Raw genomic sequence first — 21,163 nt, 5'->3', positions numbered from 1 at the left:
ACAAAAGTTATCCTAATCTACAAGCAACGCTGTTTCTAGAAGTAGGTTGCAGGTGGCAGCCGATACTTCAATACTGGAACGCGAATAGAAGTACAACACTCGTATTTCAAATGTCCCTACGACACTTTTCTTGCGGCCGCGGTGTGTCTTTCTCTGTCTTTAGCAGCGAGCTGCTGAATGGAACTGCCGGCATACTTGCGCAGGAATTTTTGCAAGCATTTTTAATGCGGGCCCTAATATGGGAAGCTCTCAGCAAAGTCATGCATGGTGATTTTTTTTTCTGGTTCACTTACAAAGAAACTTCCCGCTAGAAATCCAGCAAAATAATCCTACAGTCCTGAACGAGATATAATAATCTCTATATTACTGAAAACGTCTTGAGAGTATATCCAGCAGTTAAAGAGGCCCTGAACCATCCCTCGGGCTTGGCGAAAAAACACAATCAGCGATAGCATAGGCTTCCGTGAATATCTCAGCCAAGCCTTGCAGTCGTACGAGGCGCGTAAAAATCGCAAGCGGAGCGCGAAGTCACCTTTTTCTCAAACGTTCTCTTTTCAACAGAAACCTGATCCCCATTCTTTTCTAGACGCTTCATTTCACAATATATGGCAGATTCCCATACGCGGCTGATCGTCCAATAGCAGACAACAATCAAGAGGGGTGTTTGGATCAGTGTGCTTCTTCCTACTGTTACTGTGCATATTTATTGGCGCGGTTCATTTAACAGATAAGGAAAAATATGCTTTCGAATTTAGATAATAACTACGTACTTCCTGAAGAAGTCGACTATCGTCTGCTCACGGTGGGCCGCGGACGCCCGTGCAAGAATTTGGCCAATTTGGCCAATTCCGGCTAGTTTTGAACACTCGGCCTCGAACCACGCGAAACTTAAGGTCAGCCCACACGCACGCTCGCCCTCCTGGCCGCTACTGGTTAGACGGCAGACTTGGCATCGTAAGAATCCAGCCATTGATAGCGCAGGTTGGGTGTGGCTATTATCCGTCAGTCAAGCTGGTGCAGGACAAATCCGCACCACGTATCACAGCCAGACCGGAGCGTATGAGCGCGAGCGTGCCCAAAGCAAACGCTGCTGTTGCAGGTAGCTCGCGGTCTGGCAGCGTCGATACAGCGGCGCCGAGGGGTGGCGCGACGAGTCCACTGGATGAGGCTCGTCGAGTGCAACCGTGTCTGGCACGTTGGTCCGAGGCGCCAGAATCGAAAATGGTCGCGTCTACGTGCAGTTCCGAAATCAAATCTGACCAGCTCGCCACGGTGACGTTCGGTAGGCGGAGCGATGTGAGCATGCCCTGCTCCGCATTGGAGAAGAAGCGAGAGCATCGCGCAGGGGATGTTCGATTGCCAATAACTCTGCTCGGCGCGAGTACTTTTTGCGGCAAGGTGCCCCTGAAATAGCCTCAGTTAACTTCGAATGGATTTCTCCACGTCGATAGAAAATTGTTCGGGGCGGCTTTGATAATTACATTTCAAATAAAATTCAATTTCTTCGTTTCGTGACGAGTGTGAAATGACGATGTAGCTTGGGAGATTGAAAATAGCCAATTTGTGTTATTTATGCAGTAATGCTTCACTGAGGATGAGTCACGTGATCATACAATAATTTGGGGCTCGCTGGTCCTCTGGGCACGAACGGCACCTCTTCGCGGAACCGGCGCGCGCCTGCAGCCACCCTCCGCCGCAGAAGGACTGCAATGTTAACTCGAAGGTGAGCCTCGCTTCCACGTCATGCGCCGAACCGCCACGGATAGGCAGCGCTGTCCTAATGTATCAGAAAAAATGAAGCAAAAACGCTTAGCTCGCAAACGCGCAAATAAGGAGCCCCTATATGATGCCACGGTCATTCCCCTTAAGGGATTTTCTGGCATTTCTTTATTTCACACAACAGTACCATGCATAAGACATTTCTAATGTGTGGAGTCGTTTGGCAACGCAATCGTAAGTCTAGAAGCTCAACTACGGTGCCCTCGGTGCGTAAAATCATTTATTACTGTCTATATTTACATGACCAGAAAACTGTTCAGCCATTCTTTTAGAGAGCAGCAACACTTTCGTAAAATAGGCAGGCATGTAAAGCAAACTGTTTCACATCTCTGTGCACAACGAGCAGATCACTGGTCCAGTATCTGCGGGTTGTTAAACCTGATGAAGAAAAAAAATACCTCTCTGTAGAAGCATCTTCTTGTCTCTGGCTCCTCCTTGGCCCCTAGCGCAGTCTGTTGTTTGTTCATTTACATTTTGGATTGACTAACTAATTTCACGCTGTCATGACTGCTGCCATGCCCCGATGACTTTCGTTATCCAAAGGTTTCGCCACGACTACCATCATCGGCTTCTGGAAACAAAGCGCGGACCATGTGCACACTTGGGATTCACAGAATTGTCGATCCAGTTTTTAATAACGCTCGTTCAACCAGTTCACCTCAGATCTCCAAATACGTACTAACAACACAAAAAGGAAAAATAAGTTCACAAACTAGGAAACTAAATTAAATATTAGCAAAAGTGAAAAAAGAACAATGTCAATGGTACACTCATTGAAATTCGATGGCTCTATTTACACCCGAGTTCTGCCACGCTTATGGACATATTTTCCACCGCCCAGTGACGCGTCACGCACATCGAACGCGGACTATGGACTGCTACAGCACACATAGCGTTATTGAATTCCTCGTTAATATTTCAGTTCATCTGCCTAACGTATCGCCATGCTTTCAGATCTCTCTCTTCTTAAAGCTGTACAGTGACAGTTGACAGCTGTTGCGTGGCTCTAGCGACTTCTCTCTTCCCCTTGTTTGAATACCGAACCACAGCTGTCACTTGCTCCTGCACGCAGTAAATTTCCCACATTTCGATGCCAATTTTAACATTTACTTGTTTGTTCACACGAGTAAATGTTGACGCAGTAGTGGAACTATCTGCTTGTACAAGCGTGAATTACCGAATGAAATTTCCCAACATTAGACATCCTAAGCTTCTCATCAGAACGCGAGAAACTGCTATAAAAAAATAAAAAACTGCCACGCACAAAAGAAAAAGCGCCGTTGTTCGCAGATGTTCAGTGCCGCAGGAGGGAGCTGCGCTGACGAGCCGCGCGTGAGCAGCAGTCCCGAGGGGTGCATTCGTATCGCCCCACCGGGAAAAAGCAGCTCATCGGAATGTTGCGAAAACCAAAACTGGTGCGCTCCAACGTGTGCCGCGCACTGCTGCTTCGAGTACGCATCACAGCGCATGCAAGTTGTGCGTATATCAATCTGTGTTTTCCAACGCGCAATGGTGGTGGCGTCACCGGGAGTCACAGTCACATGACCTACAGCCAAGACAGCAAGCACGAGCTAACAGTCTACGTCACACATTTGTCTTGGCTTGGCCTGCGGCTGATTGGCCGCGCTGTGATTCTGCCGGCCCACCCAGAAAGAAGCATGATGTGTTGATGAAGTCTGATGCGACGCGAATATTTGTCTGTGTGGTGTGAGGCGGCAGTCGACTTGCTGGCCAGGCTCTGTTAGCGCCCGCTGCTTGACGATGGACTGCCTTATTTTCGGCACATGAAAGCAGTCGGCGCCTGGACTTGATCGTTGTATGCGTTAGCAAATTCGTCGTCAGGAATTGTGCCGTTATCTTCTCAGCCTGCAGCATAACAAAAGTGATAACACAATGTTAGAGTGTTAAACAACATGGTTCTGGTTTATGCAAGCTTGTCGAAAGAAAATTAGAAAGGTTTTTCTACATCAGGCAGGCATCATCTCTTTGGGTAAATAAGAGGCGTAATATAAAAATATGCAGATCCCACACACTGTGGGAATCGATGTAAGCGAAGCTTGACGTGCTGGATGCTTTGATAGACGATAATTAGCGGAGATGTTCACGGCAAAAGCTTAATTTCTTCAACATTTAGGCTAACACGAGAGTGGTGAGTTCTATCTGCGTCCCTTCTGGCCTCGCACGTTAGTAGAAAGGGAAGCGCTGCAGTTTCTGCAATGCTTCTGGGGGGAATTACGGATAATTACAGCTGTCAAGCGGATAAGGTGGCGGCGGCCAGGGAGCTACAGAGGGTATTGTGCACATTTGACGCGTTGGGGTGAAGACGAGTTTCTTCCGTCGCCTTTCCTCTTACTCGCGCCTGTCATCTATGTACACGCTCTGAACCACCCCGCGAATTGGTGAGCGCGACAGCAGCCCACAGCAGCTGCAGCAGTGAAGGCACGTTCACGCCGAAGGCGGAGCGGACAGGCGTATCCGGCCAAGCGGCCGCGGATTTTCCGCTTTGCGGGAAATACGCGGCCGCTTGGCCGGACCGCGCCCGGACCGATTTTTTCCGCGCGGACAAGTTGGCCGCTTTGGCCGCAGCCAATCAGAACCCGACACTGCGGAAGCGCTGGTGAACGAATGTAAACGAATGTCTTTCTGTGGGCTTCACGCTTCTGTTCTTGAAAAGCGTCAAAACGGCAAGTTGGGCCAATTGTTTCGGATTGATAGTAAGGTTTGTTACAGCGCAACACAAGACAAGGACAAAGGAAGGTATAAAACGACGACACGGCGCCGTGTCGTCGCTTTATACCTTCTTTTATCCTTGTCTTGTGTTGCGCTGTATCAAATCTTGAAAAGCGACTAGACAAGTGGCGAGTAAAAGGCGAACGGTCTCGGCTTCTTCGTCTGAGCTCATCATTTTGCAGAAGTGGAAAGCGGACAGGAGCGCGCCAGTCCACGACGAAAAAAAATAGCGCAAGTGCGCGTACAAGCACAAAGTACCGAGAGATGGCGGCACGTCCCTGAAATTGCTAAAGAAATTGTGAGATGCCCCGCCTTCCCGGCGGAGCGGACAGCCAGACAACGTGGCTGGTCTGAACAGGCGCGGGCGCTCGCCGCCTCGCCGCTTTGAAAACCCGCTGGACCGCTTAGACGCTCCGCTTTCGGCTTGAATGTGCCATGAGAAAGTCGAAGGAAGAGGCTTTTCGGATATTTCGGAGCTTGTTATGCTCCGAGGTGTCGCTGATTATATTAACAACCCACCGGCTGATCGGTGGGTGATATTGTGCGACTCGAAGGCTGTCCTACAGTGTCTTTTGTCTGCTCTCCGTCGCGGTTCCTGTGAACAGCTTGTATCAGAGATACGAGAAACCACCATCATTGATCGCGAGAGGAACCGACGTCGTTTTCCAATGGCTGCCGGGTCATTGCGGTATCTCCGGCAACGACCTTGCCTACTAAGCTGCTGGAAAAGCACGGAAAGGAGCAAACTTTATTTCTGAGCTTTTACTGAGGAGTGACGCAGTACAGCACTTAAGCAAGAGGAACAGAGGGAAAATGATAAATAAAAGGCAGAGGGGTTAACTGAGCCCGACTGGCTACACTACACTGGGGGAAAGGAAAAGGGAAACATTAAGAAAAGAAGAGAAATTCCACGGCGGATATCGCCAACGCGGCAACAGTTTTCTGCTTTATGTCCACTGGAGGTTACTTAGTCCGCATCACAGACGGTCGCTCAATCCGGTAGCTTTCAAACATCGCAGCAGAGCTCTTGCAGCCTTTTGCAGCTGAGCTATGCGAGGCCATGGTCCAAAGATCTTGTTCACGATGAACGGTTTTCTCTCTAACTGAGTTAGAACTGTGCAGAAATCATGTCTTTCATTTTCAAAAGATGTGCAGTATCAGGATAGATGTTGTATAGTCTCCTCGACACCGCAGGCATTGCATTCGGCGCTATCAGCCATTCCAAGCAAATATATATATATTTGCATTGGTGAATGCGACGTCCAAGCGTTAGCGGCACGTCATTGTTTCCTAATTTCGCGGAAGCCCAACACTTAAGCAAACTGGCGCATCGTATGACATTGGAGAAGTGGCACACACCTTAATTTACTCACCATCGATTGCATTCCCTCAACCGATCTGTACAAATGTGGCTGTTACGTGGGATTCCGCGAAATGTGGAAACAGTGCTGTAATGCTTACGTTTAGCCGTCACAATCAACAATGCATATACGCGTTTGATTGGAATGGCTGCGGTGTTGAAGAGAGAAGTGGTTCTTGTGGGGAAGGAGAAAAGGCTAGCGCTATTTTCTGCAACCCATGCGGCAGCATGGCTCAGCGCCAGCAGGGTGGAGGGGATGGGGTTAAAAGAGAGAGAGGGTAGGAGGCAGAAAGGTAGAGGGTCGTAGAGATGGAAGCGAAGTAGTGGCCGATCAGGAAGCCCGAGGTGGTGGGATGGCCGTTAGGCCATCCGTCTTTGTAGAAATGTCCTATAGTCTCGCCGAGAGCCCCGACGAGTCGAGGTACTCGACGACACTTAGGAAGGCTGGTAGCTGATTACGACAGGGGAAGAGGATATCTTCCTGTCGTGAGCAGACTATACAACAGTTACTGTGCTTCTTCCCATCTTTGAAAAATGAAATACATGTGTTCTGCACCGCTCGAAATCGGTTAGATAGGAAACTGCTTACCTTGAAGATGATCTTGCGACCATGGCCTCGCATATCGCAGCTACAAAAGGCCACGAGAACGCGGCTGCGATATTGAAAGTTGTCGGATTGAGCGCTGTGACCCGGACTGAGTGACCATCAGTGTATATATAACAAAAAAAATTGTTACCGTGTCGGCGATATTCACAGTGGAGTTTCTCTTGTTTCATACTTTCCCTACCCTTTCCCTACCCCAATGTAGAGTAGCCAACCGCGCTGAGTACTGGTTAATCTCCCTGTCTTTCATTTATCATTTTATTTCTCTCTTTCTTTTTACGTCTAGTCAGATATAATATGACATTTAAGTTATGTTGAATTCCAATGGCGGAGTCGGAGCAGCCGTCGGACTCCGCGAGCGAGCACTCGACTCTGGCGTAGAGCAACGCCTCCAAATCCGCCAGTGGAACACAACCTGCGCCGCCGGAGCAAGGCGGAAGCGGAACTTCTATCGCCGAGTTAGCCAGGATACCTTCCGTGTCGTCATTTCCTTCCGCTGTTCGCTCCCAGCACCGCCGCACCGGTCAGTTGTTTCTTCTGCACCGTTCACCTGTTGTTTTTTTAAAAGTGTGGAATGGATATCTCGCCGAGCGTGTAGCAGCTTTTGCGTCCTCGAGAGTCGTGACCGGTGGCGCCTCCCAGCAGGCAAACGTGGTAAAGGAAATACGTCACGCAGAGTTTCGGTCCACTCCGCCGATTTTTGCGGAGCATCTTTTTCTGCTCCACGGAGTGACACCCGCTCTGAATCCCCTCTGACTCTCTCATTGGAACACTTACTCCCGCCCTCACTCTGTCATTGGAACAAACTTGCTCCGAAACGAGCAGAAAAACATGCTCCGACTCCGCCATTGGAATTCAACATTAGGCTTGTAGCCAATTTGCAAAGGGTCGAATAATAGATGTTGGTATAGTACGAGCTAGCCTCCAGTGCAAAGTCAGCACTACAACTAATGCGGACACTTGTCTATACGTCGTTTTTCTAATAAATGGTGAGTCCCAGTAAGCTAAGGAATGGTCCGAAGACAAGGACCTACCCGAAAGTAGCTTCAGGACATCTGGGGCCCAGAAAGCAAGTGCAAGCATATATCGTACAGTCGCAGCGAGCATGCAATATGCATGTCAACATGTGATGACAAAGTAGCAATTAAACTATGAAGGCCGCACTGGGCCAAGAAAGATATAAATTCCTTGAAACTTTTTTTTGATACTGTCAAGCTCTTCAATTTTGTTCTCTGTTCCTGCACCCTTCCTCAGGCATTCTTCTGCCATGAGCCCTTGTATCGGACGTGGCACGTACGTTTTACATGTCGAAAACCAACAAATATGGCACAAAACCTTTAATGGCGATGAACACAAAAAGCTCCAAGCAGAAATTTGGCTACACAAGAGGCAAAAGTTTTTTAAGACTGCACAGCAACACCATATTGCTCCTTTACGTAATATTAACGGAAGAACATACCGCATTTTGATGGGGAATTCTAAATTTGTAAGCACATACATATCAAAATATGTCGACGTAAGACATTCTAATATGCACGTAACTCTAATATGCAGAGCTGCGGAAATTCACAATTAGCCTTCCGAACCTGTTATCATATTCTTTCCTGAAAAGTGAAATGAAAATCCGACATACAAAGCGTTGTTATGTGCCTGAAATATATATATATATATATATATATATATATTGTCACAATGCAGTTCTCACGATGTTTAGTCCACCTCGGAGATGCGGTTAACCGACCACGCCCACAGCACTGATCACACTCAAGAGCAAGCCCCACAAGCGATGACGACCAAGAACCCCACATGAACCCCAGATGATGATGATCATGTACAGATGACAAAGAATAGCTTATAAGTGCACACACACACACACACACACACATATATATATATATATATATATATATATGTATATATATATATATATATATATATATATATATATATATATATATATATATATATATATATACCGAAGATATAACAAATGCTTATTTCAGGATTAGTGCAGCCTAACTAAATAAGACAATTATACTGAATGCTCCTTCAGGTTGCTGCTAAGAACACAGCATCCACCCAGAAGGCTTCGTTTTTTCTGTTCTTTTTTTTTTTTTTGAAGAAACACAAATCTTGGAGCTCCGTGCCCTGAGCCTGCTGCCCGAGGTGCTCACCTGCTACCATCCAGATCGCCGATCCGCGTGCCAGCTAAATTCGGGGGCGCTGCGCACGTGCCACTGACTTTGTGCCGGGCGTTGCTCTGCAACATCCACGCGATGGTTCCATTGCAGTCGATCGGGTTGTCTGCAGTCAGAGAGAAGGATTTGCTGAGCACGAGAATCACTGCGAGAATGCACACAGCACAAAAGATGACTCGCTGAGCTCAAACATTTCCTTAAAACAGAAAAGGAGCACGCTTAAGAGTGGCTCACTTTTACTCTTTTGCCGGCTCACTGCCGAAGCTCTAATCCGGTCATGCGACATTGCGTGTGTCCGCGCGTCCATTCATGCCCTCGGCCGAGCTAGCGACGTCGCATGGGAATTCTCATTTGCTTGGGTTAAATTTCCCTAGCGTCCCTTGCTCTTGAAGCACTAACAACGCTGGTCATAGATGCCAGTGGACACTTATTGTTTAACGTAATGTTACCGTTCAAGAAAAGCTGGATTCCCTCTAACGTAGCCTAATGGGCACATAGGCTAGTATAGCTTGGTCGCGTTACCAAATAGGCACCAAGTCAGGTGCCTGGGTGCCAAGCAACCCCAAACGGGCACGAACAGGTGTCTCCAGAATAAAAGGACTGAAAACCGTTTTTATCGAAAAAATGACTAAATCTTGATGAAAAAAATAATGTGACTATACAACAATCTTGAGCGATGCGCTAGCAAAACTGCATAGATACTTTGGCAAAAAAATGTCGAATCCACCCCGTGGTAATCCGCTAATGGCAATCCACTTCGTAAGCGTCGTTTCTTTAAAGGCGAAATCCTTAGATATCTCTTTTTCAAGGTCGCGTTGTGAGGTACAGAAAATATGACGTGACCCAAGGAAGGCCAGAAGTGAAGCAAAGCATGTACAACCGTGTATAAGAGAGGATAAATGGTTAGCAAAGTTAATAAATGATAGATAAGTGATTGCATTAGGATGAATTAAGGTGCAATAAGGAGGATAGCGGTAGATTAAAGTCGATTAAGTGAATAAGGGAGGATTAGAATGGATTAGGATGGATTAAACAGGCTTAAGGTAAATTGCAGTAGGTTTTGCAAGGCTTTCGCTTCCGTGTCTCTCAGCGAAGGACACCTGGGGCCATTTTTTAAATTTCATTTCATTTCATTTATTTACTTTAAAGACCCCACTAGGGGGTATTACATAAGGGGTGGGTGTACATAAAAAATAAAACACTCAAATTTGTGACAACAGGTACTCAGTCACATTGGCAGAAAAAGATGGTGGACAGGTGAGAACGACGATATTGCGAGGAAGGCTGTTCCAGTCTTTGGCTGCACGAGGAAAAAAAGATGCTGAAAAAGTAACAGTTCTCATACGTGTACGGGAAACTTGTAGTTGGTGACCAGTGCGAGGAGATATGTATGCGGGTGGTGTTATGTAAGGAGCACTGTTAAGTGATGAATGGTAAAGCTTATAGAATAGACAAAGTGTTGCTATGCGTCGGCGGAGGGATACAGCTTGCAGCCCAGATTCCACTTTGAGGGCGGTAACACTGATTTCGTGAGAATAAGATGAGTGAATGAATCTGGCGGCACGATTTTGTACCACTTCAAGGTCATCTACGACGCATGCTTGATGTGGGGACCATATGGGTGACGCATACTCTAGTTTTGACGGATAAGTGACTTATAGGCTAGTAATTTAACTTGTTGGGGAGCGTTACGAAGGTGACGTTTCAGAAAACCGAGAGTTCTATTTGCCGATGATATGATGTATGTGGTATGTGGATGCCATGAGAGATCATTGGAGAAAGTAACGCCTAAGTATTTGAACGATGTTACTGCTTGTATAGGTTCGTTAGCAATTATGTACGGGAATGTAACGGGGTGCTTTTGGCGAGTAATGGAAAGAAGTTTACATTTAGTCGGGTTAAGGGTCATTAGCCAGCGGTTGCACCATTCCTGGACACGGTCTAGATCATGCTGAAGTTTTGCTGCGTCGCAATGATTAGAAACTGATCGGTAAATTACACAGTCGTCAGCAAACATTCGGATTTGGCATGATAAGTGTTGAGGCAAGTCGTTAATATATATTAGAAATAGGAGAGGACCGAGAACAGAACTTGGGGTACACCAGATGTTACAGGAACATGGTCAGAGATATGATTATTAACAAGGACGTGTTGGGACCGGTTAGACAATAATTCCTTGATCCAAATCAGAATGTTGTGGTCCAGGTTTAACTGGTTTAGTTTTAAAATTAATTGTTGATGCGGCGCTTTATCAAACGCTTTTGCGTAATCTAAGAAAATGACATCAGTTGGTATGTTGGTGTCGAGGTTAACATGCAAGTCATGAATGAAAATGGCCAGTTGGGTCTCGCATGAGAAGCCCTTTCGAAAGCCATGCTGAGATGGATAAAAAAAGTTATTTTTATCAAGAAATGCCATGATATTAGAATAAATGATATGCTCCATGCTCCAAACGGGACGCTTGTTAATGATATGGGGCGGTAATTTAGCGGGAAATCTTTTTTACCAGACTTGTAGACAGGAACAACCTTCCCCACTTTCCAATCATTTGGCAAGTGACCTAGACAGAGTGAATCAGAAAACAAAATACACAGATACGCAGTAATGGTATGTCTGGTGTTCTTTAACAGCTTGGAATTCATTTCGTCGACGCCTGTCGATGAAGAAAGCTTAATGTTATCTAACAAAGATAAAATTCCATCATGAGTTATTGTGATAGCAGGCATAGTAGACAGCGTTTTAGCTGGTGTCGTAAGCAGAGGTGTGCTGGGTTCTTTTGTGAAAACTGTGCTAAAAGCAATGTTGAAGGCGTTAGCGCATTCGAGGTCCCCGACGGTTTCTCCCAATTCGTCGGTCAGAGTGATAGCGCGCGATTCGATAGGGTTGATGAATTTTCTCGGGTGATCATTTAACAATTTTGTCAAATCGTTGTTGAAAAATTTGAACTTAGCATTTCTCACAGCAATCAGGTAGGCATTCTCGGCAGTATAGTACCGCTGCCACGCATTAGACGAGGCTCTTACCTTAGCAGCACGAAAGAAGCGCTTTTTTCTGCCTTCTAATGTTTTAAGTGTCTTAGTGTACCATGGCTTTTGGTGATTTTCACGGAAAGTAACTTTAGGAATAATTTGTTGGCCAAGTCCTGCATTTTGTATTTGAATAGCTCCCAGCTCTCCTGGAGAGACATGCTGTAAAATTGGGCTTCAAATAACGGGAAAAAATTTCTAAGCCCGTAGTTAATTGCGTCATAGTTACCTTTCTCATATAGAAGGATTGTCTTCTTACGTTTTTCGCGCCGTTCAAGGCAGAACGAAAACTCGGCGTGGATAACTTTGTGATCACTAATTTCTTGCAGGTAAGCTATATGTGATAAGCTCTCAGGATTCGTAGTTAGTATAAGATCCAAGATATTAGCACTGACGCCAGCAACACGCGTTGGTTTCCTTATAACTGAGTGAGATTGGCATTCAAACATACTTCTCTAAAATCCTTTAATTCTCTGTGGTTCGCACCTGAGGGAGCTAGTTTCTGCCAGTCGATACCGGGATAATTGAAATCTCCGAATAGCAATATATGTGAATTTGGATGGCGCAGTACCGAGGTCACTCAGAATACTGTTCAGCTCACTTGCAAAGTTAGGTGAAGTATGTGGTGCCCTGTAGCAAACACCAAGCTAAACGGATTGCGCCGATGAGCGAAAAATTAACCACAACATTTCTAGATCAGAGACGATGTCTAATGGTGTGCACTATAAATTAGGACCCACAGCAATCAAGACACCGCCCACTCGAGTGCATCTGCGGTCATTTCTGAAAACTTGGAAATATGCCAAGTCGGCAAATCCTTTGTACCATGTAAGAACTACGGCTAAAAATATTACGGTAGAGCCAATCTCACGATGACTACAGACGGCAGTGCGATTAGCATTCAGGGATGTAGCGACACACCGCATAGTGGAAGTCATTCCTGTTTAAAACGACATTAAGAGACGTATGTTGCATTGGCTACATGCGACATACACTGTCTCCAGTATCGGCTCCCTTTGGTATGACACCCGCTGGCCAAGGTCACCCATGAGCATGACGGCATGACGACTTCTGTACAACGACGACACAGTGACAACGATGGAATGATAAGGAAAATGTGGCAGCTATTGAATGGCAAAGGTGGTTGGACGATATTCAGATGAGGATGGTATAACAACGACACCATCACAACGATGGCATGAGGACAGTGGGATGGCGGCAAGGTACAACGATAATTAGATGAAAAATAGTCTGCAATGACGACAATGGCATGGACACGACGGCATGACAACGCATGCATGACAGCGACTGTCCGACGACAACGCAATGATGGCGCTGAAATTACAATGGCGGGAGCATCACGATTGAATAACGGCAGCATAATTATGCTAAATTGATGGAGCAGCAATGACGTCAAGAGAACGACGAAGGTAGCATCACGACGACGGCATGACGATAACGGTATGATGTTTCTGAGGTGATGAAGATGTTAAAATACCAGCGTGACAGTGACATGAACACAATGGTATGATGATACTGCGTGACGACGATAGTGTGGCGACGATGACATGGTGAAAGTGGGTTCACAAGGTTAGAATGACTACGATGGAATGACAATAAAGGCATCACCACGAGGTTATGATAACAAATCTATGACGACGACAGTATGAAGATGACGCACTGACAACGATGGTTTGTCGACAACGGAAGGAGAAGAGTCGGATGACAAACCTGAAGTGATGGCATCGCAACAACGGTATTACAATGAATGTTAGCTGTATGAAGACAATGCCGATCATGGCGTGCCATGACGACGTCCCTGTGACAACGGGTGCATGACAGCGACTTTCAGACGACGACACAATGACGACGATGACATGACAACAGCGACATAATCCCGATTTAATCACAACAGCATGACTACGATGCCATGAAGGAGAACGAATGACGAAGTTGGACACACTGTGATAGAAGGACCACGACGCTATCACAACGACGGTAAGTCAACGAATACCTGACGACTGCATGGCGATAATGGCACGATGAGAATCAGATCACGAACTGGAACGACTACGATGGAATGACCACTAGCACGTAACTAGCGGCCCGAGCTGGTAGACAGCTTGGGCCACTTGGTCGGCGTAAGAGGACAGATAGATAGACAGATAGACAGATAGATTCCAAACGCCTAAAATAATCAGAGAATACCAGCCGCATTGAAAGAAGCTGGACAGCCCGTGAAGCAGAACTGTGGTTTCACACCAGAAGCTTTCCAATCTGGCTTCGAGCTTGCAGTTTCTAACAATTAAAAAAGGCAATCATAGCGACAAGCCACAGCGACGAACCGTAGAAAGAAGTCGTTGAAAAGGCGAAACAGAGAAATAGCTACCGTTGGTGACGTGGAACCAGGGTTCCGCTTCTGCAGTGGTTTACAATTTAATGCGAAACTTTCTTTGGCTTGTCTCTCCCTTTCCTTCTCGCGAAAACTATTTTCTTTAGCTAGCCTCACTTTGTGCGAAGTGTTACTAGATGGCGGGATGTGTCAATGTAAAACGAGCACTTGCACGTGTGGTGCTACAGTGTGCGTGAAAACAACAGCACGACGATCGCACGACGACGGCAACATGACAACTTTAAAACTTTATCAGTGTGGGCGCCATTGTGTAGTTGGCTATTATTTAATGAGGCATTAAATGTTGTCTTGATCTGTTCGACGGCTGGACTGGTGTCTTCAAGTCAAGTGAGTGTTGCGTTGTCGCTGATGACCGATAGCGCTATAGCCACGAGGCACGCATTGTAAAGACGCTTTTCAAAGAATTCAGATGTGTTTAGCATTGAAATGATAACGGACCAAGGACTTGGCCTTTGTGACGATTCCTAGACAAAAAGCCGCGATGCAAGGTCGCCAGACAATCTTATCGCGCTCACAGAGCTCGTCCGTTATTTGTTGGGGCGGCTGTCAGGAGTTATCAGAGCGGAACGTCCGACCTGGGGGAGGTTTCTGCACGCCTTCCATGTTGCTCACTACACGGATGCAGAGAGGTGTGAGCTATAGCGGCGGGCGTCCTTTTTTGAGCGCTAACAGAGTTTTAAAACATCTTTAGCATACAGCACAGATCTACTCAATGAGCACGATTACTCAAAGAGGTGGGCATTACTTTCACCGGAAATCAAAATGCATCATTAAGTAATTGCTATATTAGGCTACTCAGTTATTTTAGTACAGTAGAGTGCATATTCCAAATGTGAATGAAGCCAGCGATTTCACAAGGCACATCAACTTGGAATAAATTTTAAAACGGGCAGCAGTTTTGAAATATGCGCTGCCACACTTGAGGTAAGAATGCTCTTCCACTTAATTTTTTTTAACAAAATGCCTTCCTATGGATTGAAATTGAATATTTCGTGAAACAGCAATACGCATTTCGTTGCCAACTTTTGGGTACCCATATCTCGAGACTGGTGTCTTGCTCTGAATCCGTTATAGATGGATAGACTTTCGAATTCACTGGTTACAATTCACAAACTGCAATATGTGCCGTAAAGTAATATTTAAAAAGCTAAATAGAATTACTTTATTAGTTATGTTCATTTTGACTTCTCGTGCAAATAAGGTCCGCCTCTGCTGCAGTAACAAAACTGTGCTGGATGCCACGGGTGATGTCACAAAATTCTGTTAACGATAAAAAAGGCATATCAGTTGAACCTGGCTCATGTATTCTTCAGTGCAATGGGCGGGACGATAATGAAGTACTACACATTTATTTGCAAGCATGTAATGCAATGTAAAAAGATAAATAAACTGTGGTAAATATGAACTACAGTAATCGGACGTAGGCTGTGAAAGCAGATACGCCTCCGTAGATATTACTTGAAATGAGCCACGATGAAGGTAAAGTCTTAGCGTTCGAGTGACGTCTCGAAAATCTGGCCAACGAGTCCCTGAGGTAACGTTCAGTCACGTGTGTAGTAAGAGACGTCAGCGCTAGAAGTTCCTTCTATATAATGCCCTACCACTGTGCGTCTTTGAAACCCTGCCAACTGTTCCTGCCCCTAGAATCCGAATATTTGGCAGTCTATCTTTGGTTGTAGTTTCTTTTCTTTTTGCTGTTGTCATTGTGATTGGTATACTTTACAGTCCTTGTGTGCAGTTTTGCCATATGTATAGTGCCAGCCAATATATTTTTTTTGTGTTATCCTTCTTCCCGCCCAACCTTATATTTGCTGTCACACCACATTATCATCGATTCCTCTCCTTTGTGTTAAATCGAAATATTACTTTGAGACAAGTTACTTTGTACTCTTTATTAACCCCCTGCCCTGTCGAGGGGTCTGTAAGGTATGTTCAATAAATAAATCAATAAATAGGTCCCTCAAACATAAAATATTGTAAGTAATATAGAAGAACTTGTAAGTAAACCTGGGCGTACACACAAGTAGTTTAAAGCGAGATTGTTCTCGTTGGTACTTCTGTGACACCGCCAGCGAAGGTCACGCGAAATATAAAATGCGTCAGAGTGCTGTTAGGCGTGTAAAGAGCGATAACATCATAACTCCTTAATACAGATATCCTGATAACAAGATTGACCAAGTTATAGGTATATACACGTTGCCCAAAATTCTGATTGGAGCTTGCGACCAACCTTTTATTGTAGATCACTGCTTTAAATCACTGCTTTAACTACCTGCTGTTACAGCAATACAAGGGTATTTTTCCTGCCTCAATCAGATATTCACTTGTACAGACGATTTTAATCTGTGACTGAAACCTTATTATTAAACGATGTATGGTACAGGAGAAATGAACATTCCACTCCGAATAGAAGCTTCAAGAAAGTCTACAAGCCTGCGCATGCATGTGACGCCTTAAAAACGCCTTCAGGAATACATGCGCCAATTTGTGATTTATATTTGGCGATAAAGTTAATTGGTTACTATCTTCCTTTGAAGACTAAATTACAAAAGATACAGCACGATGACGCGTGGACTCACATCCATGCGAGGTTTAGGAGGAACGTAAAGTGCTCGAAACGCATAGCCCTTGGGGGAGGGCGAGGACATTGCTTAGCATTTTACTCACAAGAAAGGAACAGGCAGACTCAACTCCAGTCGACAGCTACGAAACGCTGAGCGCTAATGAAATAATGAACATTATAAATAAACTAAACGTAACTAGCGCGAGGCTTGATGGCATTCATCCGTATAACATTAACTTAACTGCTCACCACATTACTATCATTACACCTTTTGCGTATTATCAATTTAAATTATAAGACTGGACCATTTGCAGTACACTTAAAAAAAGGGTAAAATTATCCCAGTGTTTCAGAAAGGCGAAAGAACCTTAATATAAAATTATCGCCCTAGTGCCATTCTCCCATTTTTCAAAAAGTAAAATATTTGAGAACTGTATCGAGAAACGCCTGACTATGTACTTGTCTAAATTCACCATTTTAACTCTCAGTCAGTTCGGCTTCCGACCGGGTTTTTCTACTGATCTTGCTTCGCTCACTTTAACGTTAAGATTAAAGCTATAGGCTAGGCTAAAGGTTAGAGCTATAAGGCTCCAGCCAATAAATTGGCTGGAGCCTTATTCATTGACGTAACACAACCTTTTGATTGTACGGATCATCACATTTTGGGAGCTTGATTTCAATCTATTGAAATTATTGGCCCTGCTTTAACACTAAATAATAGATACCTGTTTGATCAGCAACAAGCTGTATACATTCGTCCTACACTACCAAATCATATGACTACTGATAAAGGCATTGAAAAAGGGTCAATACTGGACCCGCTATTCTTTTGATTTATATAAACGACCGTCCTCAGATTGTTAGTAAGTCAGAACCTTTTCTTCGTGCAGATTATATGTCTAGACTTGCTTCTGACTAATCCATCTACTCTTACTCTAAAAGTAATGACAGTCCTAAATAACATTTTCCCTGCTGCAGATTTAACTCTCTCAGTATCATTCCTTCAAAGGCAAAACATATTTTTTCATTCAGATAACAAGGGTCCTTCACAATACCCTACGATCAAACTTAATGACACGCTCATTGCTCCCATTAGCGAATGCTCTGTCCTGAGTGTTATTCTCGATGTCAATTGAAAATGCGCTAACCATGTTGCGCACTTACAAACAAAACTAGCTTATGGTAGTAGAATTCCAATCACAGCATGCCACTATTGTAACACTCTGACCTTGATTACGCTATACTACGCCTTTATTCACACGATGAGCAAAACGAGAACAAGGTAAAAGCGGGAGCCAACGGACACAAGTGGACTTGTCTTTTTCAAGGCCTTGAAAAGACAAGTCAAAGACAAAGCAATATGGTGTGAGATACGGCGGCTCTTTGCTTGTTCAAGGCGACGGCATTCTTCTATAATGCCGTCGATAGTCGAGACGTTGCCGAAAACAAGCAAATCGAAAGCGTCGTCGGCGATGCCTTTTCGCACATATGCCACTTTATCTGCTTCGGACATAGTATCGTCAGCTTCGCGGCAAAGAGCCAAGACGTCGAGGATGTAGGAAACGTACGGCTCTGTAGATGACTGAACACGAGACGCAAGAGCCTTTCTCGCGGCAGCCTTGCGCCCAATGGGGTCGCCGAACAGTTCCCGTAGCTTTTCTTTGAAGCTGTCCCAGCTAGTTATCTCGTCATCATGCTTTTGGTGGCACATGCGTGGGGTGCCGCCGAGATAAAAAATGACATTGGCGAGCATAATCGTGCGGTTCCACGTGTTATTAGCACTGACGTGTTCATAAAGCTTGATCCAGTCGTCGACATCCTGTCCCTCCAGGCCAGAGAACACACCTGGGTCACGATGTGGGGCAACCGTGACGATTGGAGCAGTCGGACAAGCCGTAGCCTTTGCCGAGGCGGGCTTGTCACCGGGAGGCATGGTGAAACGCTCGGTGTGCCGACCACTTCGGAGTTGCGTGGTGAGGACGGGGATCGCCGACCTCCACCAGAATGTTACGTGTGGAACGACACAGACGAAAGAGGCTATTTACACGCTATTTACACTGGAGTCAGGCAGCCAGGGTGACACTCGCTCGCGCCAAAGGCACAGACCTACCTCATCGTCGTTCTCGCGGCGGCTCGTCTCTGGAGCATCGCTCGATGACATCGTAATAATATCATACGTCCTTCCTCGAGTCTCTGGTCCTCCCCAGTTCTAGTGCAGAACAGAGACGGCTCAGTGCGTTATTGCGTCGATTACCATGCGCTGAACAAACTCACAATGCCCTAGATTCGCTCCATGGCGCCAAATATTCTTCTAGCCTTGACCTAAGATAAGGCTACTGGTAAATACCGATTTCCGAATCCGACAAAGAAGAGACGGCGTTTGCTACTTCTGATGGGCTCTACGAGTTCAATGTAATGCGTTTTGGACTCTGCGTTGCGCCTGCCACCTTCGAACGCATGATCGATGATGTCTTGCGGGGTTTGAAACTGAAAACCTGTCTGTGCTATCTCGACAACACTGTATGGTTTTAAATCACGTTCTCACACTTGAAACATTTTGATGAAGTGCTTGCCTGTCGTGAAAACGCTGGCGTGCAGCTCACAAAAAAAATGCAATTTCGCCAGCAAGACCAACAAAGAACTGGGGCACATATTCAGCAAAAAAGGTATACGACGGGACTCTGAGAAGCTTGCTGCCGTCCTCGAATTTTGAGGTCCACTGCGTTAAAAAGACCGGCGCAGTTTTCTCGGACTTGCTTCTTACTTCCGGTGCTTCATACGCAACTTTGCTACGCTTGCGTCCCCACTCCAACAGCTCCTCGACAGTAATGCGCCCTTTGTTTGTTTCAACGAATAGGAACGCGCTTTCCTGGATTTGAAACATGCCCTGACGTCGGACCCAGTACTGCGCCACCTCGATCCGACCTCGCCCACCATTCTTCACACTGACGCTAGCAGTCATGGTCTCGGTGCATTCTACTATAACGTGATAACACTTTCGGAGAACGAGTAATTCCTTACGCTAGTCGTACAGTAACCACTGCAGAGAAGAATTACACCATAACACAGCAGGAGTGCCTTGCTGTTGTTTGGGCAGTGCAATAATTTCGCCCGTATCATCAAGGCCGCCATCTTACAGTCGCTACCGACCATAACGCAATGTGCTGGCTTTCATCGCTAAAGTATTTATCGGGTCGCATTGGTCCCTGGTTGCTTCGTCTACAGGAGTACGATTTCGATGTCACCTACAGGGCTGGAAAAAAGCACCAAGACGCCGATGCTCTATCTCACTACCCTCAGACGAATCATGACGATTCACCATCGCCTCTCCGTACTAGCGTACGTCCCGAGTCCTATTCATCGGCTTTACCCATCGCAACCATCGATTGGCTAATACCCGACAGCCCATCTGTCCTTGTGCCCCACCATCGTATTGACCCATACTGCAGAACTATTCTCCAACGAATAGAAGGTTCTTCATCACCTCTGAATGCCCGACTTCGTTGAAAACCTAATCAATTCAAGCTGCACAATGGGGCTTTACATCGCTACATTTATCACGTCGATGGCAACAAATGGGTCCTGGTCATACCACGTTCTCTGCAACATGAGGTTCTCGAAGCCTTTCCCGATCATCCGATGGCCGGTCATCTACTACTCATCATCTACCACAAGACTTCCGACAGAATACGGAGTCGCAGCTCCTGGCCTGGCCTATGTTCAGCTGTTGCGAAGTACGTAGCATCCTGCGTTCATTGTCAAAGCCGCAAACGACCGACAACAGCTGCTTCTGACTCTTTAAAACCTCTGACTTGCCGCGCTTCGCCTTTCGAAATAGTTGGAATAGACTTGTGCGGTGCTCTTCCCACGATCTCACATGGTAATCTTAGGATTGTGACGGCCGTAGACTATCTAACACGCTACGCGGAAACAGCATCTATGTCATTGGCAACAGCTGCTAACTCGCCGATTTCATTCTACACAACATTTTATTAAGCCATGGCGCTCCGCGCGTTCTCCTCAGCCACCAAAGCAGAGTCTTCTTCTTTTCTATCTTTACCGAAGTTCTTCGCGCCTGAAACACCGTTCACAAGACGACTTCCAGTTACCATCTGCAGGCCTACGGCTTGACGGAGCGTTTCCATCGTACCCTCTCCGACATGATTGCGATGTACATCCGCCTTGACCATACGAACTGGGATGTGATTTTGCCGCTCGTGACATTCGCCTATAAGACGGCTACGCAACGTACGTAACACCGGCTTTTCACCCTTTTTCTCGTCTATGGCCGTTCACCAAGTTTCGTTCTTGATGTCTCGTTCCTTTCGACTCCTGTACTCCCAGGAGTCCTTTCTCGGAACAGCTTCTGTCTCGCTTCGTGGACTGCCGTCACCTCGCCCACCTTAACGCCGGAATCTCTCCGGGCGCTCTCAAGTTTCGCTGCGACTCGACCCGCCCATGGTGCGGTGACTGTTAACGCGACAGCGTTA

General features: G+C 46.0%; 1 protein-coding gene across 4 annotated transcripts in view; it reads right to left on the bottom strand.

The window, feature by feature from the left end:
- Positions 1-1,858: 1,858 nt before the first annotated feature.
- LOC142567741 (osteomodulin-like) overlaps positions 1,859-21,163 on the bottom strand; it is a 297,596-nt gene continuing 278,291 nt past the window's right edge. For all 4 annotated transcript variants that reach the window (XM_075677919.1, XM_075677920.1, XM_075677922.1 and 1 more), the window contains exons 3-4: positions 8,648-8,777; positions 1,859-3,645 (exon numbers count right to left, since the gene is read on the bottom strand). In XM_075677919.1, coding sequence (XP_075534034.1) covers positions 3,633-3,645; positions 8,648-8,777 — 143 coding nt within the window. In that variant the 3' untranslated portion in view covers positions 1,859-3,632. The remainder of the gene's footprint in view (positions 3,646-8,647; positions 8,778-21,163) is intronic.

The sequence above is a fragment of the Dermacentor variabilis genome, unplaced genomic scaffold (assembly GCF_050947875.1).
Source record: "Dermacentor variabilis isolate Ectoservices unplaced genomic scaffold, ASM5094787v1 scaffold_14, whole genome shotgun sequence".
Classification (NCBI taxonomy): Eukaryota; Metazoa; Arthropoda; class Arachnida; order Ixodida; family Ixodidae; genus Dermacentor; species Dermacentor variabilis.
This window is presented reverse-complemented; position numbering and strand designations above follow the sequence as displayed.